The sequence below is a fragment of the Taudactylus pleione genome, unplaced genomic scaffold (genome assembly GCF_031769625.1).
Source record: "Taudactylus pleione unplaced genomic scaffold, aTauple2 ptg000959l, whole genome shotgun sequence".
NCBI lineage: Eukaryota > Metazoa > Chordata > Amphibia > Anura > Myobatrachidae > Taudactylus > Taudactylus pleione.
The window spans coordinates 6,172,595-6,199,472 of NW_028285360.1; the positions used below are offsets into that span (position 1 = coordinate 6,172,595).

General features: G+C 42.0%; 1 protein-coding gene across 8 annotated transcripts in view; it reads left to right on the plus strand.

Moving 5' to 3' along the window:
* EPB41 (erythrocyte membrane protein band 4.1) overlaps window positions 1-23,043 on the plus strand; it is a 187,997-nt gene extending 164,954 nt beyond the window's left edge. For all 8 annotated transcript variants that reach the window (XM_088460011.1, XM_088460006.1, XM_088460009.1 and 5 more), the window contains 5 exons: window positions 5,752-5,880; window positions 20,115-20,216; window positions 20,488-20,568; window positions 21,454-21,561; window positions 21,833-23,043. In XM_088460011.1, the coding sequence (XP_088316137.1) occupies window positions 5,752-5,880; window positions 20,115-20,216; window positions 20,488-20,568; window positions 21,454-21,552 (411 nt within the window). In that variant the 3' untranslated portion in view covers window positions 21,553-21,561; window positions 21,833-23,043. The remainder of the gene's footprint in view (window positions 1-5,751; window positions 5,881-20,114; window positions 20,217-20,487; window positions 20,569-21,453; window positions 21,562-21,832) is intronic.
* Window positions 23,044-26,878: the final 3,835 nt, after the last annotated feature.

The following is a 26,878-nucleotide window of genomic DNA, read 5'->3' on the forward strand; positions in this document are numbered from 1 at the left end:
CGTTCACCATCGCAACCGATGGTCGCAGTGCTGGGATTACAAATGCAGCAGGGAGTGTCATACACCTCCTGCTGCATTTGCATGGTTGCAGGGCATGCATAAAGAAATATATGGTGAGGTATTGCGCTACTTGTCCAGGGATAAAAAAGTAAATGTTCAAGGTGTAACAGAGTTCCAAAAAAGGAGATAAATTTCTTACTCTATTTGATAACAGTCACGCATAGTCCCTCTAACGTTCCATCCAGTGATAAGGACTTTAATCAATTCACTCTTATTCCAATATGAACTCTTCACTAGCAATAATCGAGTTTTGTAAGCCTGTTATCTCAAAAAGAAAGAATTGGCAGTAGTGCAATACCGTTTGGCATAAAATACAGAAATGTATTCATATACTGCATTCACAGTTCTTAAAAGAAGCATGTAACCACATGTGGTGGTATCCCCATAAGCACATTCAGCTTGCTAATGTTCAGCGCCTACCCATCCAGATGGTAAGAGAATTTCCCAGGTCCCGGAAACCAGAGATCCTAAATGGCATGGACCAACACAAGAACAGCAGAATGTCATAAGTGGGGGTTTCTCATCTCATCACCAGCTTAACATGTTTCAGACCTCCTTGATCCTTCATCAGAAGCCTGGTGATGAGTGTCTCAAAATGTCCTTATATACCCTAACTAATAATCTAAGTCCCGCCCCTACCTTAGGACCACATCTATTCAGTTTTCTGCATTTCGGCAGACCGGAAACACATCATCAGGACTTCCGGTTTCCCATAGTTCCGCGAACCGGAAGTTGGTCATCATGGTGGCCGGAAGTAAAATGGCCCCCGGACTTCTGAGATCTTGCGTTCCTTATGCTTTACAAATATATGCGTTACAACAATTTTGATGTTTTTTTGGAGATAGATGTAATCAATCCAGTTTCTTATCATTTGGTCCATAATTACAGGATACTCAAGTCCAAATGTTCTCAGAGGGACAATGGTCTGTATATAAAACATAAACAATAAAAAAAACATATATTATTATCATACAATTTAGCAGCAAGGTATTTATTTATGTTTACAAAATTTCTTACCGTGATAGAAAACATATATATCTTAAAAACATAAATAGCAACTCTTAACATCAGAAAATATAGACAGTGATATAGCCAACAATTCATCAATTGGATATATTACACTTGAATGATCACAAGCAGGCTTCTCTGTATCATGTAACAATTTATTATACAGAATTACTAAAAAACTATAAACATGTAGATAAATTGTATCAAATATTGTTAATACCAGTAAGATAAAAAGTAACTACCTTTAAATAAGGATGTTAGCAACATACAATCACAGTGCTAATTACCCTTCTTATCAGTAGATTCAGCTTTTAAATCACCACACTCCAGTTAACTGTCCAAACTGATCAACCTAAAGTTATTTTCTTATTTGTAAATGTGTATACTGCAGTATTTCACAATAAATTTGTTTAGAATTCCTCAGTTATTCCATGGGATATCTTTCCAGTGAAAGTCCAGTACAGGCTGATACTTGTAGTGCGCCAATTCAGCAACACTTGACAGAGTTTAATTAGCCATATATCATGATCGTATATATAAATGTCAACAGAGTCTGTGGTCGATTTATATTTGTGAATTACCAAGATAATAATATATCTCTCCCAGTTGACCGTGGGTTTAATTAATAGATGCCCGTTGTACACTGGTCCCCCACAGCAAATAGACTTTGTGAGGTTACAGCTGTAAGTCCCCGTGCGCTGCGTCCCAGCTCTCTGTATCTCAGCTAATAGCGCTGTGCAGGGATCACGGACAGCCGCCCGGCGTGCATAGAATTCCGGGTAAGTAGCTTGATGAGTCCAGCTTTCGCTTTCTCCTGGAGTCACGGGTACACAGCTTATTGATATTAGAGGGCTGCCGCTGGGAGATATAGGTGAGTCGCTGATTTTATTTAGAGTAATAGGTTAAATCCAAGGTAGTTGGATGAACAACGGGATACCGAGTTCATCCAACTACCGTGGATTTAACCAGCGATTCATCTATATCTCCCCCTAGTGGCAGCCCTCTAATATTACTCTAAATATAATCAGCGACTCATGTTTATCTCCCAGCGGCAGTCCTCTAAGTTAGGGCTAACAGGAACACTGAACATCACGTTTCCAGCCTGTCACCAGCACACAGTGAGGAACACACGGATGCATGGGTGTCTACATCGGCTAAGAGACCCGTAGGATTGCCCCCCAAGAAGGGTCCTGACCCACCGCCAAGACATCGAAAGTTACCTGCTATGGTAAACACCACCCCGCCCACACCACCGGCAAGGTGACGCCGTGCACCAGTACGAGTGAGACAAACCACCGGTGAAACACCCACACTCGTGATCCTACCTTGAGAAGCCAGGACCGCACAGGCACCACAGCACAACGCCTCCGGTCCAACACCAGCACACCCAAGCGACAAGGACACGAGGCTCCAGCTGGACCCCTGCCCCACCCACCACACTTACTGGTAAGTGATCAAGTCTAAGCGGGACACCGCTCTAGCACTGGAACACCCCCCGGACTGTGCATCCACGGAACCAGCCAGGCTACCCCCACCTTGGAAGTATTCAAACCCCCTCCCTCACCAACAGGGTATGGACTTTTTCCCTTGGACTGTAACGAGCTTCATACGGTTCTGAGCCCAGGAGGTACTTGCACAAGTACTTTGAGCACTGTGTCTCTTATTTGTACACTGCAATAAACACCTGTTCACCCTGTATTCACTGTCCAGTTTTTATTCACGCCAGCATCACACAACACCCCACACCAGTATAGATTACCACACACAGCCACCCCACCTCACGGGCTTTCCCCATCTGCTCGCCCCCCGTACACCCTCATCCCCCATCTCCCCCACCTTTTCCCAGTCACCACCATCCCCCACCTACACCTATGTGGCGCTACCATTCCAAACCTTCAGATACATTTACAAATGAGAAAATAACTTTAGGTTGATCAGTTTGGACAGTTAACTGGAGTGTGGTGATTTAAAAGCTGAATCTACTGATAAGAAGGGTAATTAGATAGGAAGCACTGTGATTGTATGTTGCTAACATCCTTATTTAAAGGTAGTTACTTTTTATATTACTGGTATTAACAATATTTTATTTTATTTCTACATATTTACAATTTTTAGTAATTCTGTATAATAAATTGTTACATGATACAGAGAAGCCTGTTTGTGATCATTCAAGCGTAATATATCCAATTGATGAATTGTTGGCTATAGCGCGGTCTATATTTGCTCTACGGTGGTTCTTTTTTATATGTCAGAATTTCAACTGACATTCAGTCCAGCTGCATTGCTAAAACAATTAATCCCTTTTTTGATTCTAAATAATTTTTCTACATATTGATATACCTCTCTAAAAGCGCTAAGACTACTATAGCTTCCAGGTAACTGGATAGCTATAGTATCTTCTGTTTTTGTCTTTAACATCAGAAAAACATAAAACAATACTTCTCAATGATTAAAAACATAATTTGCAACGACGGAATTGCAAAGCTGCTTGCGTGCAATTCCGTCCAGTACTTAATTACCCACATAGTCCTCTTTCTAGGCCATTTAATTGTCATTATTGGTGTTTATTTGTAAGACACCACAGATAATGTTGAACAATATGTAAGGTATATAAACTACAATGTAGATTAAATAAATGCTGACATGAAAACAAACCCTGAGGAGGGTCCTGCTCATGAGAGAGCTTGCAAGGTAATGGAAAAAGGACAAGAGAAGCAAGTTTACACCAGTGTGGGTAGTGTACGTGGGAGTACGGTAAGCTATAATAAAAGCGCATTTAAAGAGTTGAAGTCTGATCAGGCATAGTGGAGAATTCCATTAGTAGGGAAACGTCCTGTAGTTGAATGTGAGAGGTAGTTATCAGAGGCAGGACTGCAGTAAATCTAATAGTGATTGTGGGACATTAATAAAGAAGATTGAAAAGCACAGGTTCTGAACATCAACAGTCAGAATGTCGATATACACATAAGGCCGACAAAAAAAGTCCCATGGTTAAAATACTACATGTTCATAATATCGACATTTGGCATATACCAACAGTACATTTTTGTGATATTTTTAGGGTTATGAGTTAGGCTAAAATATGCAAATAAATCTGTATGTCAACATTCTGGTGTTTACATATTAAATGTCGACATGAACATGGCAAAATTTGTGTATGTCGATATATATGGCTTGTCGACCTAATGTACATGTCGATATTCAGAACCTATAGACATTCTGAATGTCGACCTTTTCATACCACACCCCTGTTATACACCACTAATTATTTTAGGCCAGGCTGACTGTTACATTTCTCTACCCTTTTCTCTTCCGTCCTATAACCAGTTCTCAGTCCATATACATACTTTTTTTTTTTTCTCCAAGACCACATGATTTAATTTTTTGGTGCCAATTTGAATTAACGTCGGCAAAACCAGGAGTTGCATTTTTTGCTATTCAAGTAGAAAATTGCGACTTTGAAAGGAAGAAATTGTGGCTTTTAGTTTGTAGCAACAAAGCTGATAAATTTATTTTATTAAAAAAAACGTCAGAATAAAAGTACAGTACCTCTGCTACACCCCTCCTAATGAATATTAGTGTATAAATAATCAAATATGGCCAATAGAGACCATTCATTTTTCATGAAAGCAGGGATGTATTATTGATGACGGACATGCATGTTGATGTGTTGTATTCATGTAAAAGTGTTTTTCTTAACTTGCAGATGGTAGTTGTAAGTATTTTTTCCAATATTTTACTTCTTGTATATGCACACTTAAAAAAACACAATAGAGACAATTAACTGTACCCCAACATACTCTTTGCTGAAATTCATAAGCTAGTTATAATTTTTCTTTCATTAATAAAAGCTTTTAAAATTCAAACCTATGACCTTTTAACAGCCTCCAATATGTTTTTATGGCCATGAACAACCCCTTACACTGACCTTATGGCAGTTTGCTATTTTATTTAATACTTTTTTGGAGTCCAGGATGATTTCTCATTCTTTCATGCACTTCACATAAATCACACACTGCAGAGCTAACAAGTGATACCTGAGGGATGGCCACAATGTGATGCTTCTAATTGAATTTTGCATGGTTTTTTATTTTATTTGTTAAATTTCATATATTGTCCATAGATTTATTAATGCGCGAGGTCAAAGCGCAAAGCTCACAGTTAATTTAAAATGCCCTTATTTATCATACTGGCCTGTGATTCTCGTGTGTAAACATGGCTATGTGAGGAGGAGGAGTAGGCAAATCTATCAACAAGTGTCTGGGGGTTGCAATGTCATTTAGAAAGAAAATGAGGAGTCAAGACTTGTTTAGGGCTGCGACGGTGCAAAAGTTTATAATATACAAATATCTAATGGACTTGACCAGCGTTGAACTTCAGCCATTTTTAAATACAGGTGAGATGAATAAAAGTGTGTAAACCTTAAGGCTAAGAGTTGCCATGCATGCTAAGCATCACAATAATTGTTTCTCAACCCAATGAGACGAACACTTTTTTCACTAGTGCAGTGTTGAGACATTAAAGCTGATGTGTACATTAGTTAAACGTTGGCACACATTTCATGTATTTAATTCACTCACACATTGGTCACATGATAGACTGGTTTCTTAAAAGTTGTTTTGTTTAACTGGAAGTATCCGAACATTTTATAAATTGTCCTCCCTCTCTGACTTTTCTATACAGCCGCCATTGGTGAAAACACAGGCAGTGACCATCTCTAATGCTTCAAGCAGTGAGAAGGGACAAATCCCCACAAAAGAAGTCCCTTTGGTGCACACAGAGACTAAAACTATCACTTATGAGGCAGCAAGGGTAAGTATAGGGCTTTTAGAGGTAGATTTACTAAGGGGCGGGTTGTCAAAGCCACCGATCATCAGCCGTTTTGACCGATGGTTTTAAAATGGCAACTGGAATAAATGCTAAACAAATACAATTTTTGTTTTGGGTGGTGCATTGAAAGAGCTAGATAAACATTTTTGTATTTTGTGTATTTAGAATCTGACTTTATATGGAGAGCCTATGAAAGGAATAAAATCTGGCATATTTTGAAAATCAACAGCTGGGAACTGCTCGTTTTGGGCTGATAGTTGACCCCCCATCCCCTTGACAATTATTGGAGCTGTCCCGACAGAACACTTCCTTAGTCTCAAAAGAGTCTGTTCTGGTGGGACACCTGTGCTCTCTGTTTTGGAGAAATCCACAGTACATTTATGTGTAGAAGTTACACCAACCGTGTTGTTGACAGTTACTAAAGCAGCAAATAAGTGTAGAGAACAACTTTTGAAAAATAAATCACATAGAAAAAACAACACATTGGTTTTGGATCAAGTCTTTCCTCCATTGAAACCCTATCAAGCATAGAGGTCATTACTGTGGACATCTGTTTTTAAGTCATTATCTCCTATAGAAACTCTCTTTTTACGTCACTAGTGCATGGTGTCCTTTTCTTTGGACCTCTACCAAAATTAGAAAGTATGCCATCTAGGGACAGGTTTTAATTACTACAAAAACAATAAGGTCAAAATAAAATGGCGGAGAAAAGTTCATCAGCACCGAGCACTTAAGGGATTCTGTAAAATCTTTTTACGAAATGATAGCAGAGCAGGTAAAAAAAAATACATTCAAGGACAGTAACGTTTAGGGCATAATATGGTACATGTTTTGATCAAATACTCAATTTTTTTCACGGTTGTTGTGCAATACAGAGATCCATACTGTTTCTGGAGAAAAATAGCAAAAAACTGTTTAATACTGGTACACGGCAATGGGGCAATTTTTTAAGTTGCTGATGCATTTTCTCCACTGAACAAGCAACGACCTCCTTGCTGCCAAATCCAAGGGCCACTACTCTCTTCTCATTCTCCTTGATCTCTCTGCTGCTTTTGACACTGTGGACCACCCTCTCCTGCTGCATATACTTCACTCCCTTGGTCTACGTGACACTGCCCTCTCCTGGCTGTCATCCTACCTCTCTGACTGATCTTTCTCAGTTTCCTCTCATGACTCCTCTTTCCCCCCACAGCCTCTTACAGTAGGTGTTCCTCAAGGTTCTGTTCTTGGACCTCTTCTATTCTCCCTCTATACTTCCTCTCTAGGTGAACTCATCAGCTCTTTTGACCTCCATTATCTCAAATCTACATTTCCTCCCCTGATCTCTCCCCCTCTCTTCTGACTCGTATCTCCAACTCTCTCCCTGTCCCAGCGATTTCTTAAACTTAATATGTCTAAGACAGATCCGATCGTCTTCCCACCCTCCCACATAACCTCACTTCCCACTATTTCTTTATCAATTGATGGTATAACTATCTCATCTAGCCCCAAAGTGCGCTGTCTTGGAGTCATCCTGGACTCATCCCTCTCCTTCAAACCACATATCCGGAACCTTTCACAGTCCTGTCGTTTCCATCTCAAAAATATTTCTTAGATCAGACCCTATCTCACCCAGGATGCTACAAAAACCCTCATACACTCACTGGTCATTTCCAGATTGGACTACTGTAACCTCCTCCTATCTGGCCTCCCAAAATCCCATCTCTCTCCTCTCCAGTCTGTACTCAATGCTGCTGCACGGCTTATTTTCCTCTCCAAACGCTCTACATCTGCCTCCCCTCTCCTACAAGCCCTCCAATGGCTCCCCTTCCCTTTTAGAACCCAATTTAAGGTTCTCACGCTCACTTACAAAGCCCTCACCCAATCTTCCCCCATATACATCTCTGATCTCATCTCCCTTCACTCCCCTCTCCACTCTCTTCGTTCAACTAATGCACACCGCCTTTCATGCCAGCTGATTACTTCCTCCCACTCCCGCCTCCAAGATTTTGCCCGCACTGCTCCCCATCTCTTGAACTCTCTCCCACTCCCCATCAGACTCTCCACCTCTTTGCAATCCTTCAAACGGGCTCTCAAGACCCATTATTTCATCAAAGCCTTCCAGCTGTCATTCTAACTCTCTGATACATGCTCCTTCCTCCCCATCTGTGTCACCCTTGTTTGTCTTCTCCTCCCCTTCTAGAATGTAAGCTCTTATGAGCAGGGCCCTCTAACCTCTTGTACTTCTCCCTACTTTAGTTTCATCTACTTCTTACTCACCACTAGGGCACCTAACACTTGGCTGCTTATGCTCTGTTGCTTATCTGGGTGTTATGATCACTAATGTAGCAATATATATTATCCATGTCCTGGTCCTGTATTGTATTGTACTGTAAGTCGCTTGTCTACAACTTGTTTATGTGCTTTGTAAGGCGCTGCGGAACATTTGTGGCGCCATATAAATAAATTATAATAATAATAATAAGTGGACAAGAGTATACCTTTTAGTTTTACAGTTTAAATAAACCGTGTAGACTAATAAAAAAAATAATTAAAAAAAATCTTGCATTAGGTTATCCTAATTCATGTAGGAAAGGGTTAATTGCATTTTAGAATATTGTTAGAGTTGTAAATTAGTCACAAAAACAAGTATCCGCTTTAAAGTTAAAGAATTGTGAGATATGGAAAAAGGCTGTTTAACTTCTACAAGGACTCACACTATTGGCAAATTGTTGTTTCCTATTGAATTTGTGTGGTCACTCTTGGCAGAAAACCACTGTTATATTAAGATTTGAGTAATATTTTATAGTAAACCTACGAGCCTGTTCCTCATTTATCTGATCTGGAGGACATGGATGATGCCTTAAGTGGAGAGGCTAAGGGGCATATTCATATTCATTTAGGTGCAAAAAGTCCTGTACTTTTCACATGCCGGACTTTTCGCTGTCATCGCTGGTTTTCCATGCGGAAAAGTATCGCACGCGTCCCCGCTTATCCCCGTATTCAATTACAAATCAGCGAAAACGGCACCTGACGAAAAGTCCTGTCAAAAATGGGGAAAACACTCTGTACCCCCCGAAAAGCTGCATTAACATAGAGGATCACTATAGGGGTGTTCTAGTACCCCTAATAAAGCTATTCTGGGTTTTTTTTTTCCTCACAAAGCTTGCTATTAGCGTGGTGAAGAATGGCATTAACCAATATTTTTTCATCAAAATAACTAGTCCCAGCAATTTGGGCTACATGAAAATGGGTGCTAGCATATTATGAAGTTGCTAATGTGAAGTTTGAAAAAACGTTAAAAAATCCACCTGCCGCAAGCACCTGCAATCTTAAAAACACCTGGGGCATACTTGGGGACCCCCCTGGAGTCTATTTCGCTAGTTTGTTCCCCAACTTTGTTTTTTTTTTTCGCCCCCAAAATGAAAGTACTTCTTTTAGGTGTTCTTAAGTTTTTGGGGTTTTTTTACTTTTTTTTTTACACAGTTTCCTTGGGGGGGCTGTCCCAAGGGTGCAAGGTGGTTCCTGCAAGTTTGCACCCCAAACCCCAATTCTGCACTTGTTTTCAACAGCTTTCATAGGCAAATCTTATTCGACTATTCCAATGCATTGACTTTCCACACCGGCGAAAAGTGTTTGGAATTGAATACGGGGATAAGTTTTCGCCTGGCGAAATGACGTCACCAGCGAAACTTTTTTGCCGAAAACTGCTTTTTGCTCCGAATTGAATACAGCCATAAGGAGTAGACACTTTGAGGCTGAAATTCCTAAAGCCTCCACTGGCAATTCAGGTTTTTATTTAGTGCCTATGGAGTAGGCAACAAAGATTGTTAGGAGGAATTTTCCTTCTATTTCTAGTTTCTATTTGTGTCCCAGGCCTCCTACGGCATTTACTGAGCTTGTAGCTGGCATTATTCATTGCTTCAGCCCGCTCTGTTTTGGCCCAGGGGAGACACCAAACACCCGCAGGTGTGCTGGGTCTCTATCATTTTACCTTGCACCGAAGTCCCCTGTCCTGGGAGTCTCTGAGATAGTTGGCATCTTCCACATTCTATGACTAGTAGTACTGGGCAATGTAGGGGGCATATGTACAGATTGGACGCTGCCACTGCGGGGCTTCGATTATGTCTGACAGTAGAGGGAGGATGCTATGAAACAGCTGGTCCCCCTCCAGGTGCTTCAGAATGCTGGGTGTCCTTTGCTATGGCCAGCGCTGACTTGGAGGAGCCGCGGTCATCCGCCAAGAGGTGCTGATGGGGACCAGAGCAGACCTTTGGTGCACTGGGTCCTCTCTGGTAAATTTAGAAGGGACCTATGGAATGTTTGACTCTGTTTCTGTATAGACTTTACCATCTTGGTTACGTCAGCCTCCATTATAGTTGCCGATGCTGTTACTCTCCTGTGTTGTGCTGAGAGTTTTGCTGTGGAGGAGCACTGAGGCTGCAGTTTAGTTCTATTACGCCTTATGTTAACTGCTGTTGCAGGAGTGTGTGAGGGGGTCTGCTGCTAATATTGCTTTTGTATTAAGCCACTAGAAGATCATGTTTATTCCTGTGGTCACTGCCATTGTGGGGAAGAGATAAGGATTTATTTTAGTTTTACAGCTCATCTTTATTGCGCCCGTTGCTTCTGACTTAACCCTTTTACACTGACTTAAAAATCCCAGGTGGATGCATGTGAACGCGCATCAACCCAGGATTCTTGTTAGTGTAAATGGATCAACCCGGGTCCAGCGACCCAGGGATCCGACCCAGCTAGCTTGCAGGGTTGAGCACGGGTCGTTCCTGTGTCACCCTGCAGTGTAGACCTGGGTCGCGCTGCATGCTAGCTGATTGGCTGCTTCAGCAGCTCTTGGAGATGACATCATCTCCAAGCGTCCACTGCAATGCTGGAAGACCCAGGTCCGGTGTGAACAATGCCGACCGCAGTGGGAAAGGGGTCTGATCCTGGTTGGAAACGTGTTCCAAACCCCGGGTCAGACCCGGGACTTTCGGTATAAAAGGGGAATTAATAATTATTTTCTCTTCTGAGCTGTGACAGTAATTATCTCTCTCTCTTCTGTGTGCTGTTAGTATGGATAGTGTGCACCCAAGGCCAAGCAGGAGGCTTCTCAGGTTTTGCATTTTTTATTTTTTTTTCAAAATCCTCTAACAAGTTTAAAGGTGACAACACAGAATCGGATGCCCTCTGTGTGGCATGCGAGGCCAAGGCACTTGGCCATGGCACATCTAAGAGTTTGCTGGGTCTGAAGGAGATGTCTACTTGGTGAAGTCTAGGCTCAGTCCATTGCGGATCTAGCAATTTAAATACATTTTTGGTTGTGGGTAGGTATGGCACTTAAGTCACAGGAAAATGTTTCCTTTCAATAGTATCCATTAATGTTTCTATATCCTATATATTAACTTTAAAAAAAAAAAAAAAATTATTAACTTTTAATACATTTTTGAAACACACACCATACAAAGAAATAAATGCAGCAGACATGGAAATAAATGCCGCCTATATAGTGGCATAAGGCAGAGTAATCAAAACAGGATATGCATAAAACCCCAAATCATATAAAGAAAACACCAAGGTTTTCTTTATATGTTTTCTCATGTTTTATCATTTGCCTCTTGTACCCCTCTATGGCACCATTCGCGCCATAGAGGGGTACAAGAGGCAAATGATAAAACATGAGACAGTTTAAACAATTATCCCGCCAGTGTAGAGTCCAGAGGCGTAAGTAGGGTATTTGGCGTTCAGGACAAGATGAAAAATGCCTCTCCCCCCCCCCCCCCCCCCGAAGGCTCCCCCCCCCCCCGGCTTTCACTGTAGTAGAAGGTGGCTTCATTGGTAAAGTGACTGACTACAAAGCGTAAGGTGCTAAGTATGAATCATAGATATAACTGCATTTTAGATAAATAAGAATGTGAAGTAGCTTGATATAGTTAGAATTCACAGTCTTCCCTTTTAATAGCAGACGGCTCATTGGTAAGCTATCTGACTGCAAAGGATGAAGTGACAGGTTTGATTCCCATCTATGGGCCGAATTCAATTAGACGCGAAAAGTGCTGTTTGGAGAAAAGTTTTTGCCGATTTGCGCTTTTCGCGTGTTTTCAACTTTTCTCCATATTCAATTCCAGGATGTTTTCGCCTACACGAAAACTTTACATGGAAAAAATAGGAGAAAAAGTTTCTCCAGATATAAGCAGGTGAATTGGAAGTGCAAAATCGCTATTTTGGGGTGCAAATGTGGGGATTTGATCCAGAATTTTTTTTTAAATATCCCAAAGATGACATGTAACATATTTTTAAAATGTTGGAAAATGGGTAAAAAGTCAGGGGCCTGGTATTTGGGGGGCTATATGGATGAGACAAGTGTTTTTGAGATTACACGAGGCTGCAGCAGGTGTATTTTTAAGATGTTTTACATCTTCATTTTAGAGACATCAAAATATGCTAGTAGCCATTTTCATGTACCCCAAGTTTAACTACAGTACTTATTTTTCTGAAAAACATTGCTTTCTATCATTTTTCCACACATATGCAAATATGCATTTAACTCAATATAAGTTTACTAATAACTTTTATTAGGGCTACTACTACTATTCTATATTGATTCCTAGGGTCACTGAAGTTTTTTATGGGGTACAGACTGATTTCCCCCCAAAAAAATATGTATTTTTCGCTAGTTTTGCTTTGTAAAACATTCGCCTATCTGCATTTTCGCCTGTTTTACAATTGAATAGGGCGAAAAGCGGGGACGCGCATGGAGAAAATATTGTGTCAAAACAGGCAAGTGAGGCAAATTCATCACGCTTTTCGTCAGACAGCACTTTTCGCGGCTAATTGAATTTGTCCCTATGACTGTATTTTGAAATGTGAATATGACTGAAGGGGAGGAGATCTGATCAGACGCAGAGGAGATGTCGGGACTCAGAGAGCAGGAAGCTACATTGCAGAGGGACGTTTCTTCTATAAAAGCAACTTTTGGATGCGCTGCCTCTGCTGGGCCTGCCACGTTGCCCAGCGCACGTGCCCTGCTCGACCCCCCTGTAGTTACGCCACTGGTAGAGTCTAAGTATAATAACCACATACCAAGACGAAGGAAATTCTAATAATAAAAAGCTAACCACATCCAACAAAAATACAAAACTAAACAAATACACCAATAGCAAACATCCCCCATAACCCCCACCCTGTATAGCCTAACCCCAACCTAGGTATACTTGGACCCGCATATTAGATATTTAATACCTTTTTACCTGATAAATTGGGATAATATTAAGGGGTTAACACAAGTTATCAAAGATTTTTATTTTATTGTCATACTTGTGGGGACATGAAACCTATAAAAACATTCAAAACTATATACAAATTAATAGGTTATGCAGTGGGTGATGGTTTAAAGAAGCAGGTAAGTCCCGCTTAACACGGCTTAATGCCACCAAAGTGAATTTGCATCTGGGTCTTGGCATTTGGCATCAGTTCCCTTTAGGTTTGGGTCATAACGTCCGTGCAATATGTTTCGGATTAAAGAATCATTTTTCAAGTAAATTGGCAGACATCGCTAAGTACCTTCACTTCTGCCTGTGCCCAGTCGTTCCCTGGTTTCCTTTCCCTGTGGGTCAGGATACCTCTGTAAAACCTGGGTAGGCCCTTAATATTCAGAGGAGACTCTTCAGAGTCTGCAACTTTTTGGGTAAGATTATTGGCTCTTCCATAGGGTTTTGTTCTAGAAAGAGTCAGGCTTTTTCCGTGGGTCCTTTTCCCTGGTGAGGAGGATTCTGTGTATGGTTCTCAGGAAGATGGTAAGGTCTAGGATCAGAATTGTATACACCAGTGGAAAGTGGATTCTCCTCATAGTCTGGGGGTTCAGGATATGATTTCAGTCAACCACTATACTTTGCAGATTTCAGACAATTCTCCTTCTGTAGTAGGGGTTTTGTTAAAGGAAATATAAACAAGCTATAATTTTTCTTGCTTTCTCACGTTTTGAGTATGTCCTCCTCAGGCCTGGCTGAAGTCTGATAAAACATTTAAAGTTCTGCTGGCTTTAAAATTTACTCATTCTTTCGCGGAAGCAGATATGGCTCTCTGGGTTATGTCGTCCACAGTAGATGCCCCTATTGTTAGGCTGGCTAAAGCAACTGTAATATCTTTTTTTTTTTTTTTTCTTTCAAACTCTTTATTTAGAAATGGAAACAAACATCAGGTGTAGATAACATCCAATAAAGAAATACAATTGTTTCCTTTGTATTTTTTATTAATTTCAAGGCAATAGGGTAGGGAAGGGAAAAGGGAAAAAGAGGGTGGTGGAGACAAGTACATAGTAGACCTAGAGTAGTAGTCAAGAGAGAGCAGTTGGGTAATGCTTACAAAAGCAGGAGGAGTAGAATCCATCGCAGAGAACCCGGAGGTGGCTGTATAGAGGACTACTAGATCACCGTAGTCATATGGTGAGAACAGACTCAAGATGGCCGAAATTGCAGGGGGGCAGAGCAATTGATGATATTCCTACTTCCAGTCCTGCTATGTTGAAGGATTCCACTGACGATAAATGTGATTCTTAAATCATGATATACTCTTGCAGGGATTGCCCTATGGCTGGTTTTGGCCTGGCCTAACAAGACCTTTCAGAGGGCACCCACTTTATTTTAGATTCGATGGAGCTCCTCTACTTGCTGGACAATGCAAAGCAGACCTCTATTTACATAGGTGTCACAACCTGGGATGCAGCCTTGGGAGACCACCCAAGCTGACATGCCTGAAAGCAGACTATCCTTGTGGCTGAGGTCATGGCAGAGAGATCTGGAGTCTAAAAAACCCTGGAAGCAATTTCCTTTGCAGGTTAGTTGCTGTATGGTCCAAAATTAGACCGCATCATTTCACAAGCTTTTGGAGGTAATCCATATCTCCTTATTTTGCCTTCCAAGGCTATGAGCCATAGGTTTCGACCCTTCTGCTTCCCTGGACAGACTTGTGCTCTGTCCTCCAGGGAACAGTCTGGGGCATACAATAGGAATTTTAGGGGCCGCATGGCGATTAGACCTTCTGGTCCTAAGCAAGGGACAAGTTCTCAACACTGTGTATAAGCCCATTCCAGGACACCTGGTTCTGATCGACTTAAGATCTGTGGGTCAGGGGTATTATTTTCCAAGGCTACATCCTAGACTTGATAGGTCCTCAACCACACAGATTTTTTGCTACCCCCCTCCCAGGAGATCCTGTCAGAAGAGTAGGCTTGCAGCAGGCAGTGCTCTCACTGTTTGGCATCCAGGATTATCATTCCAGTTTCTCAGAGATAGGAGGGGTTGAGTTTCTGCTCCAACCTTGTCCTAATTAAAAAACTGTTCGGGTCTTTTTGGCCAATCTTCAGTTTCAAGGGGTTGAACCTTCATCTTCGGGTGGACAGGTTCAAAATGTAATCCATAATTGCGTCAATGAAAGATGAGGAATTCCTAGCATCATCAGACATGAAACAAACCTTTTTACATATTCTTATCTGGTCAAGGGATCATGAACTTCTCCAGTTAGCCATATGTTCTTCATGACTCTGAGGGTCTTAGCCATAGTGATGGCAGTCAAGGTCACCTTGCTTCTGGCGCAGGGCAATACTATTCTTCCTTACCTAGATAATTTATTACTTAATCCTGTTCTCAGTTCAGTCTTCATCAGCAGGTGTGTCATGATTGGTGTCTGCGAGTTACCTGTCTCAGGTGGTGATCAGGTTTCAACGGAGGCCGGCATGACTGGAATCACAGATAATGTAGATAGCTCTATTTATAAGACTTGTGTAGCAGTGAAAACTGCCTTTGATGATAAATGACAGGAACTGGAGGGACCGGACTGGGACCGGCAGGAAGACTTGTTGAATTGAACTGATGAACTAAGAACTTGACTCTGGACTGGAACAACGTGGATAGAACTGATGAGCTCGGAACTTGACTCTGGACTGGAGCAACGTGGACTGAACTGATGAGCTTGAAACTTGACTCTGGACTGGAATGTGACAATGGCTGAAGGGAAGTCAGGTAATGCTGAGATGAGGGCTAGACAGGGTAATCTGGAAATGCTGCGACAAGGTTGGATTCAGGTGCAGGCTGGATAGGATAATTGGGAAAAACAGGTTTCATGAAGGAATGGTTAGGTTTGGGAATTTTAGGTTCAGGGAGGGAGTAGGTAGGTAAAAGGGGCAGGAGTTGATCCATAGCAGGAAGCAAGGCAGGGTGACACGATGCAGGTTTACAGAGTGCCAGGGACCAACCAGGAGTAGGACTAGCAGCAGAGCACAGGCCAGGTATTGCTGTAACAGGACGTCTGGATGCCAGGTATTACTGTAGCAGGTTTTCGGGATGCACCAGGGGTTGCTGTCAGCAGGCTTACTGGATTGCCAGGTTTGGCTGTAACAGGTTTTCTGGAAGCACCGGGGGTTGCTGCCAGCAGATTTACTGGATTGCCAGGTACAGCTGAAACAGGTTTTCTGGATAGCGCCAGGGATTGCTGTAGCAGGTTTCAGGGAAATACTTGAATGCAGAAACAGCATGAACCATACACCACGGGAAGACGAGATGTTCAGGCCCAGAATGCTATCAGGAGAGGATATATATATCATGGGTCTGGCAGCAATTGGTGAATACGGACAGGTGGTCTGGTAGTAGCATTCTGAGTGGTGGAAGGCACAACATGCAGAGGAAGTTTTCATCTCTGCAGCTCTGAGAATCAGAACCACACCTGTGATTCCAATCAGGGCTAGCAGTGCTCACAGACAGAGGAGAGGCCAGGTGCAATAATCAGAGCAAATCCTCCAGGCAAATTACACACACAGATCCATGGGGGAGCTGATAGGGGTAAGTCCCAAGGCAAAAAGGTGACAACTAGACAGGGTCGTGACAGTGTGGTGGTGAAAACCTTGGAGGACGGTTATCAATTTTCCAAAGATCATGCTGCTGTCCCAGCAAATAGAAATTCTGGTAATGCTGTTCAACACGGCTTGTCAATGGGTATTTCTCCCAGAAGGCAAGATTGTTTCCCTGCAGTCCCTGGTAAGGTTGCTCTTGTACTTGCATTAAGTGTCCATCCTGACTTGCATGCGATTACTGGTGAAGATGGTGGCTTCCTTCTAAGCCATGCCATTTGCGCAGTTTCATTTCAGAGGTCTCCAGCACCAGATCCTGCTCCGCTGGTCTAGACTGGATCTAAAATTGGACTGGCAGTTTTTCAAGCTGTCCCTTTGGAAACGTCAGTCCCTTCTTTGGTTGCTTCACAAGCCTCATCTGTCAAGAGGGTGCCAGTTCTCAGTCTGGCCTGGACTCTGGTATTGATGGATGGCAGCCTCTTGGGCTGAGGGTCTGTTACTCTGGGTCTTTAGTTCCTGGGCCATTGGTCCAGGGAGAAGACTGCAATTGAGTTTAGTCTTAAGTGTACTGGCTCAGAGTTTCCTGCGGGAATATCCTCTCTGGATCCAGTGGTACAATGCCATGGCTGGGGCATATATCAGTCAGCAGGGCAGAACCAGGAGTGTTCAGGCCATGTTGCAGACCTCCTGTATCCTGAGGAAGGCGAAGAGGTTTGTTACTGTCGGAATCTGTATGATTTACTGCCGGACGCATGTCCGGCGGTTGGAATCCCGACACCAGCATCCCGGCAGCAGTGGAAATCCTGATCGTCCTCAGGTAAGTATTAGCTAACCTTATTCTACCCCCTAACCCTCCCTTAGGGCTGCCTAACCTCCCCCCCCCCCAGTACCTAACTCTAATCTCCCCTCTAAGTGCCTAAACCTAACCCCCCCCCCCTTCCCCGCTGCGTAAACCTAAGTCCCCCGTGGGGGTGCCTAACCCTAACCCCCCCTTTCCCTAGCCTAAACCTAACCTCCCGGGGATGTGCCTAACCCTAAATCCCCCCCGGGAACCCTAAACCTAGCCTTCCTCCCCCGCCCCCATCCCCCCCCTCCTGGCTATCCTCGCCCGGTGTCACTTCAATCGGTATGCCGGGCATCGGGCTCCCGGCGTATGTCTATTGACAGGCGTCGGCATATCGATGCCTGTCTTTAGACCCTTGCCGGGATATGACATTCGGGAAGTCGGCTGTCAGGATTAGGTCCGCCAGCTTCCCGGCTGCATACCGTTAGTCATTTCGGCCACTTTTCATTTTAAGGCAAGTCCATCTTGGGGACACGGGGTTCCCTTTCTGTTTATTATTGTGTTGTGCTTGAGTAATGGGTGTATTCTCCATTTGGAATTGTTAGATAAATATTTTAATTACCATTGGAGGTGGGAGGTTTAAGAGGGGGGGAGGGAGTTTTGTTTATTTGCGTCAAAAGGGTTGCTTTATTTGATATCTATACAATATATGGTTCAAATTACTTGACGAACCAAAAGAATATTTTAGGAAGCAAAACAAGCTTAATAATTTTCCTGTATCTCCTCATGTTGGCAAGTCTTCCTGTTTCAATATATCATTAATTATTTTTAATACATGTTATGTCTAAGTGATATCTTTTTTAGATGTTTATTAAATATTTTTTAGACGTCTAACCTGGTATGGATACATGTTTTCTTATATTGTGGAAATGTTAAGATATTTTTAGTGCAGAACCGATTTTATCTTTTACTTTTATAGAGGTGAAACAAATTAACACTGCTCTCTTAAGGAGATTTGTCTTTGGTGTATTTCAATTGATTATAAAGGAATTCTATAGCATTAACATCTAAGTTTGTATCCTTTATCTTTGCCTAAGAGGAGAAATAATGTGTTTTTGTATTTTCCACTAGTTTCATGCAAATCTTTGGTACATATTTTTATTTATTTTTTATTTTTTTTTGTAACAATTTTTTCCTTTGATTGTTCTTATAATGTTGTTTAAAATGTTTATGGGAAATTTCTAGCTAGCATCTATCAAGTACATTCTATTAAATATGCAGAAGCTGATTGGTTGCTATAGGCAACTTCTCCACTTGTCTACTCTTTAGTAGGTTTGGTACATAACCTTCTATATGTCTAATGGTACTGGTTCAGTGTATACTACATGGGGGGAATTCAATTCAGCGCAGGTTTGTTAAGCTCCCTGAATGAGTGCTTGGAGCTATTCAATTACCTACATCATGCCGGCACAAATCAAATTCGGGAGATGCAGTTTACAGCGATTAAAGCCCGGGACTTAGTTGCAGTAAACTGCATTTTCAGTGCTACTAGCCATGTGGCACTAGTTGCTGCGGATTTCTGCTTGCACCTCAGAAGAGTGTGAGCTGAAATCTGCAAGTCGCAGGTTTACAGCGTGGGCAATTGAATAGCTCCAGGCACTCATCCCAGAAGCTTAACAAACTCGCGTTGAATTGAATTCCCCCATATGGGTACTATGCTTGGTTCAGTTGAGATTGCACAAAGCTTCATCCCCTCCAGTCTCTATGCTTTGTTTTAGTAATTGGTTATCACTTCAATGTTATTTAGTTCTTTAACTGCTTTCAGATGAGAGCTTCCATTGCTGTATCTTAATAATGCTGTGTATTTTGTATCATTTTTCAACTACAGCAATTATGTCTGTCCCCAATTTTGAAATAGGCTGTTCCCAGCAGCACAGACTATTTTAGGAGATACAAGCTTTACTTATGGGAAGCAGTGACCTAGCCACTTCTGTCCTAATTATAAACATAGCTGCATATGACAGGAGCAGAGTCCTAATGTGAGGGTGGGGAAAGAAAGCAAGCAGCAACCTACAGATAGAGAGAGGGCCTGATTCAGCAAGGATCACTATTACGATCATAGCTGCGATTATGCACGCAGTTCAACTGCGATAGTATGCTAATACATTGTGATCGCTATGCTGTCACAGCACTACATAAGGATGCCCACTTACCTTGCACACATCCATAATGTTTAGCAAAACAGCGAAACCATCCGTACAAGTACCATCACAAGGTCTGACCTTATTCAGGAATCGCTAACTGCAAGTGCATGCTATGCACGCCCCTGTAACAGCGTTCAAAACGCACTGGTACGCCTGCGTTTCGCTGACACCGTCTCCCCCCCCCCCCCCCGTCAGCACCCACAAACGGCATTTCCTATCAATCACTCTGCAATGTGTCTGCGTAGTCCCTGCAATCGCAGTACGCAACAAACGGTCGATTGCATGCGTATTAGCAACTGCGATCCTTGCTGAATCAGGCCCAGATCATAAACAAATCCAGGAAGACTATAATGTGAACAGGGCCTCTATATGAAGCAAAATTATACATAGAACCCTTTTATCTCCATAGAATGATGATGTTAACAATGACCAGGAACCTGGCATTTTGCTTACTGCGCATACCATTACCTCTGAAACCACCAGCAGTACCACCACCACCCAAATTACCAAGGTAAGGGGCTGCAGAATTGCCTTAAACAGCTCTCATGTAACCTGTCACTTCCAGTATGTATAACATTTGCAGTGTAAACTAAAATGACAACAGAATAATGTACTATTTTTACATTTAAAGCACTTACATGATGCTGGTAGTTGTAATGTGTGTAATCCAACATTTTTATTTGATTAAGTATATTGAATATATTGCCTATTTATGACAGCCATGTAATATTCTGTGCCTAACTTCAGTTATTGTCAAAACCTGTTTCACTTGATTCCTTCAGACTGTGAAAGGTGGCATCTCCGAGACTCGGATAGAGAAGAGAATAGTCATTACAGGCGATGGAAACCTGGATCATGACCAGGTAACATGGCCATATATTGTTGGGGGATTTTTTAGTGGACTATAAAAGTAGCATCTTTTTTAAATGTTTCTCCTTTGTTATGGATATACCTAAGGGGCCTATTCATCAACACTAAAATAAAGTTTTTAAGGACATTTTCCTTTAAATAACGTTATTTTGGTATTCATGTAGCCACTTAGCACAGGAGATATCACAGATATCTCCTTGCTAAGTTCCCCTGCGTTAATTTCCACACTCCCCATACATTAGTATGGGGATGTGGAAATTGTGGTATTCACCAAATTCCGAAAATTATAAATTTTCGGAATTTGATGCAGTTACTATTCGCCACTGCGAGGTGGCGAATAGCAGGTGAAACTTACCTGTATCCGCGTGTGCAGGTCCCCCGACGAGTCCCTCCGGCGCTCTGCTCCGTCCTCAGGCTTCGGAGGCTGGTCTGTCATGTGTGCTCCCCAGCAGAGCACAAGAAAGTTTAGACCAAAAAAAAAAGTTTTTTTTTTTTTTTCTAATCTGTCATGTGGTCTGCTGGGGAGCACACATGACAGACCAGCAGGACGGAGCCGGAGGCTGCTGCGTGGATAGGTAAGTCAGGGGTACACAAACTTAACGCATCTGTAGGCAGTGCTGTGCATGCGCTGGTTTTACAGATGTAACAGCGCGTGTGCAGCACTGTTTCCAGTTGTGATAAGGTAGTCTAGGCAGGGAAAAGTATCTATTTCCCGAAAAGCTGTCATGACAGCTTTTCGGAATAGATACTTATGGAGAGGTGGAATGATGAATTCCACCTATAATTAGCTAGAACTCCATGAGAGTTCTAAAGCTAATTATCTCCAGAGAATTTTTAGGTTTAATGAATAGGCCCCTAAATGTGTTACATTTCAACAGGTTCTGGTACAAGCTATCAAAGAGGCAAAGGAGCAACACCCTGACATGTCAGTAACCAAGGTGGTGGTTCATCAAGAGACCGAGATAGCGGAGGAATAATGAAATCAGGTAGGAGATCATGCCACTGACCACAGCCTCTCTTCTCCATTAAAGGATAATGTCCAGTAAATGTTGGAATTAGTGGAAGGTGATTTAATATGCTGTGTAAATGTTTGCATAGTACTGTGGTGCTACATAAATGAATGATAACCTATCATTCCCATTTGTTAACGCTCCATTGATGCTTACAGTCTAAGTTCTCTGTCACACAACCTCCTGCGCTAGAGTCTGTTTAGTTAACTCTTGTAATAAGGTAAAGATCCATTGTTTGTATTTTCAGATCTTTATTGCAATCCTTTATTGGGACCATGAACATAAACCAGCAAGTTTCCAAAAGATGCCCCCGACCCCTGGACCATGTCTGCTCAGAGAGCTGGCAGGAATAATCATCAGATCCTCAGTTATGAGCATCATGTTACTGGAACAATTCATTCCCTTCTATAGCAATGCTCTGCTTCTGTTTTACACTCACGTTCTTAGCACAAAATCTAGATTGTCTCTTTATTGGAGGGGTCTCTCCTATCCACATTTGGAGATTTTTAAATATTTTGTACGTTTCAAACTCAATCACTTTTGCATGGTGTTTGTATACTGTGAACAATGAATGTGACTATTACATCTGAAAATGTAGGTGTAGACACTGCCCATTAAGTTAAGGTGTCAGTGATGACTTCCCCGCAGAGCTGGGAGGAAGATGATGACTATGTGGTGCTATAGTTTGTTGGATTTCAAAAATGCTTATATAGGTATCAAAACCTGGTACAGAAAGGTATTGTGCGTATCATCTTTGTTCTATTTAGTTCTTGGGAGTGATATACCATTAAGTTAACACTCTATGTAGGTTGCAATCCGTGTCATGTACCATAGTTTAATTACTGTGTATTTCTGATTTATCCACATCAGTTAATCACCTTTAACTGTCACAATATAGTGGTAGTGATGACTCTTTTGCCTCCCAGCTGTCGGTGTCACTGTGACCCAAGAGATAGAAGAACATACTACATACATGCTCTCCAACAGGCCACACCTATTATCTATCACTTTCTTTTCAGTTTTTTATGTTGCAATGTGTGTGTATGTTCTCTTCCTTCGTTTGTCATCTGCATAGTGAGGAAGATACAGGGCTGAGGGTCATTAAAATGAAGCACGTGTGTGCGAAAACAGCTTCTTTTTTTTTAAACACCTTTTTAGTATGTTTGAAATTATTGAATCTCATTCACAAAAATGAAAACAAAAAACCTCATGATGTATTATTTTCTACTTTTAAATAATGAAGGATATTTGTAAATGTGGTTTACTTCAATTTTTATATATATATATATAAATGAGTTGTAATAGGGTCGTATTTTAGCACATTTTACTGGCTTATGAGGTGAAGAGTAAATTCTCATCATTTTGTTGCAGGATTACACATTGAAGTAAATATTTGTAGCTTTTGAAATGTGTCGTCTCTTATTTTATTTTTAAATACAACTTTTGGGGAAAACCTTATTGTGTTGTCTCTTATTGTGCTCATTCTACTCCATATTGTCTTCAGTATATTGTATGCGTATTTATCCAGCAGGTAATATGTTCCATTCCTCTTATATCGTTCTGGAAGCTGAAAGGAGCTGAGCAGACACAAACAAATGCTATAAGATGGCAGGCCTGCATTTTCCTATGAAACACAAATGCCCTGTATAGGCATAACCAGTGAAAATTTGACATTTGAAGTGTTTTAGCAGAAATATTATATAATAGGGTTTATCAGATAATTATCTTATGTAGAAGATACAACATAAAAACTATTTTGAGACCTGTTTCATGTATTAACATTTTGGTTTAAAGATTGAAGTAGTAAATGATTGAAATTAGAATATCACGACCAAAAAAGGTGCAGAAATGATTGAATGCACAAAGCCAGTAAATGAACAATGTCACTCTTATTTTAATAAAACAAAATAAGACCTTTGTTCTGATCGACTGAGCGGTTTAATGCTTGTTTTAATGCATTAACAAGTTGATCCACCCTATAGTGCTCACTTATGAACAAGGCTGCAGTGGTTATCCTGGTATGATTTAATGCTGCAGTCTTCATTCTAGGTTTAGTTTATGTTAAGTTTACTTCAACTCCAAATTTTTTGTAAGTTTGTAAAAAAATAATAATTTACTGTATAGTTTTTAAGATCGGGTATATATTGTTACCCCCCCCCCCCTCCTCCTCCCAAAAATGAACAACTTTATGTAAGACTACTGCCTTTTCCTCTGTGCATAGGAATTGCAATCACTGAAACAATATTATAGATACAATGTACACAAACTTTGTTTAAAGCACAAAATTATTAAAATACAATATACAATAACCTTCAGGCTGTGTGTATAGGGTGTATGTGAAAAATAAATGAATTTCATGTATGTACACAAACTTTTTTTGGTGCACAAAATTATTAAAAATATTGTATAAAATTACCTTCAGGCTGTGTGTATAAGGTGTATATGAATCATAAATGCATTCTGGGTTTAGATTTGGGTCCCATTCCCAAGACATTTCATTAAATACGGAATATTCCGTTATCCAAAATACCCCTGGTCCCAAGCATTTTGGAAATGGGAGACTCAACCTGTAATGTATCATTCTTACATGTGAGAGCTATAGTAATTTTGTCACAAGCTATTGCTGTCACATGAAGGAGGATTATGCGCCTGTCTTATTCATGGGCTGTCCCTAGTGTTGTCATTTCATTGGCAGCTATATTTTTCCAGTAGAGATTAGAAATAAGGTGCTAATTTGTTGTTCAATAGCTATGGGGAAATGAGATGGAATAAAAAGATTTAAGTCTGTGTCGCTGGCACCTGCATCCTCCTGGCCCTGTGAGTTTGAGATCCATAACTAAAGGCAGCATAAAGGACCTGAGATCGTATGCCGTCACCAGTCAATATGTCAATCTTACTATCCCGACACCAGGATCCCAACATGGCTATAATGATACTTAAAGCATTTCACCCGTGTGGTTGTTATAACTTTAAACATAACACTTGCTGGTATTTTGTTAAAGTTATGTCAATCACGTAGGTGAAATGCTCTAAAACAGTGATTCTCAACTTCAACCCTCGAGTTTTCCTAACAGCTCATGTTTTGAGGATTTCTGTCTGTGGACATAGGTGGGATAATTACTGACCCAGCAACATAGATTAATTTACCTGTGCATGATTAAAAAGATCCACAAAACATGGAACTTGGGGACTGAAGGAGATAATTCCCTACTCTAAGCATTTCAGCCATGTAGGGTCCCGAAATGGACATAGTATATGTGATATGATACATCACGCCCTATGAGATACATCCCTCCCCCCCTTTATTGCATGCATATTGGCTCCCTCTCTGAGGACTTTGGCCCTCATTCAGAGATGCTTGCAAAATGCAAGTGCTCATTCTGAATATGGGCGGCCTCCTGGTCGCTAGCTAAGCTGTGGGTTACCACCCACAGCTTTAGCGACCGACCAGGTTGATGGTCACAATGTCAAGACCATCACGACCATTGGGGTTTGCGATGAGACCCTAAGGTTGGGTCTCGGCATCCACAAGCCCCTCTGATCGAGCAGGAAGCTCCCCACTGACATCACTGCTGATGTCAGTGCGGCCTCCCACAAAACGGCAGGCGTTCCTCAACGCCTCAGTTTGTGAAACCACCACCACGCCTACATAACGGGGCAAGCTGTCGAACAACATTGACAGCCGCCCCTTTTGTAGTGAGCTCCGGAGCGAGATAATTTCTCACTCGTTCCGGGGCTTGCCCACACGTAGTGCGGCCGCTGCGTGTGGGCAGTGCCTAAACATTGACCCGCTTGCAAGCGCTCAGCGCTTGTTAGCGGGTCTGAATGAGGTCCTTTGTGTGGAAAGAAGTCCATAGGCTTCTATAGGGAATGGCGTTGCCTATAGGGCAGAAGCTCCGGAAAGTTTATTTTCTCCGGAGTTTGGTGCCTATTGACACATCACAGCCTTATAGAATTATATGGGGATTGCAGTACCCGGTGGTCGGCAGTGGAAATCTCCCCAATATCTGCTGCGTTCCATTTTAATACATATGGGGAACTATGGGTAATCCTCAGAAAATGTTCGTTTCAAAGGTTTGACTGTGTTTTTGTCATTGATACATCCCGCCCATAGTGAGGTCAACATGGTGGCTAGTGACATCATCAGTAACAACCTCCCGTACCCATCTCGCTGAAAGAAAGCATACCATCGGCAGCATAGAGGCACTTAAAGCATACCATTGACAATTTAGTTGGTGTAATGGATATTATGCCTTACAGCACTGAGGTCTTGGTTCCGATTCCCACCAAGGCCCTAACTGTATAGAGTTTGTATGTTTACTCCATGTTTGTGTGAATTTCCTATGAATACACTGGTTTTCAACAAACCAAAAATATACTGGTAGGTTAATTGGTTTCAAACAAAAAATTAAACAGACAAAAGAGATATGGGTGTTCAGCTATCAACACCTAGTACTTCTAGAATCCAGCAGCCAGCAGAAAAGAGGTGTGCAACTCCCCATAGGCGATACATGTGAAGGCAAAATGGTATGCAGCACATGAAATACAGGTTGAGTCTCCAATATCCAAAATCCTTGGGACCAGTGGTATTTTGGATAACGGAATATTCCGTATTTTTGAATATTTGCATAGGTTTACAGCATACAGATGTGTCCCCTTACATCTTTGCCGATCATCCTACAAACATGCACACGCATCGCACCATGAGATTACCCACACCAGTGTACACTATGGCGCGCACTGCGATCGCACCATGCAATCCTATGGAGTTGTTCAGGGCGCGTATCCGCTCGTGGGCGCACACCTCGCATCATGCGTGGAGCGGTTTGCCGCGTACGCAGTAAAGATGCAAGAGGACATATCTGTAGGAACAGCCAGCTCACTGTCCTCTCCAAGCTCAGGCAGAAAAGGTAACACTGCACTCATGTGCAGTGTAAACGGTCCGACCCAGAAATTTCCCGGGTCGAAGCTGCAGTGTGAACAGGGTCTGTCCCGGGTTAGAACCATGGGGGAGATTCAGACCCGCTCGCTGGCTGCGTTCGCTCATGGCCGGCCGGTTGTTGCAAACTGCGCATGCGTAAAAGATGCAGTGCGCGTGCGTGAACTAGTCACAGCGATTGGGAGACGATGCTCTCAGCATACAGCCAGCCCGCTAGTTTGAGTGAGAGAACAGGCCATTTGTGGGAGGTGACAGGGGAAGGACAACGGAAACGGGGGTGTGGATGTGCGAACGCAGGCGTGTCAGTGCATTTTTACACCATTATAAGGGCATGCATAATTAAGATGCAGCGTC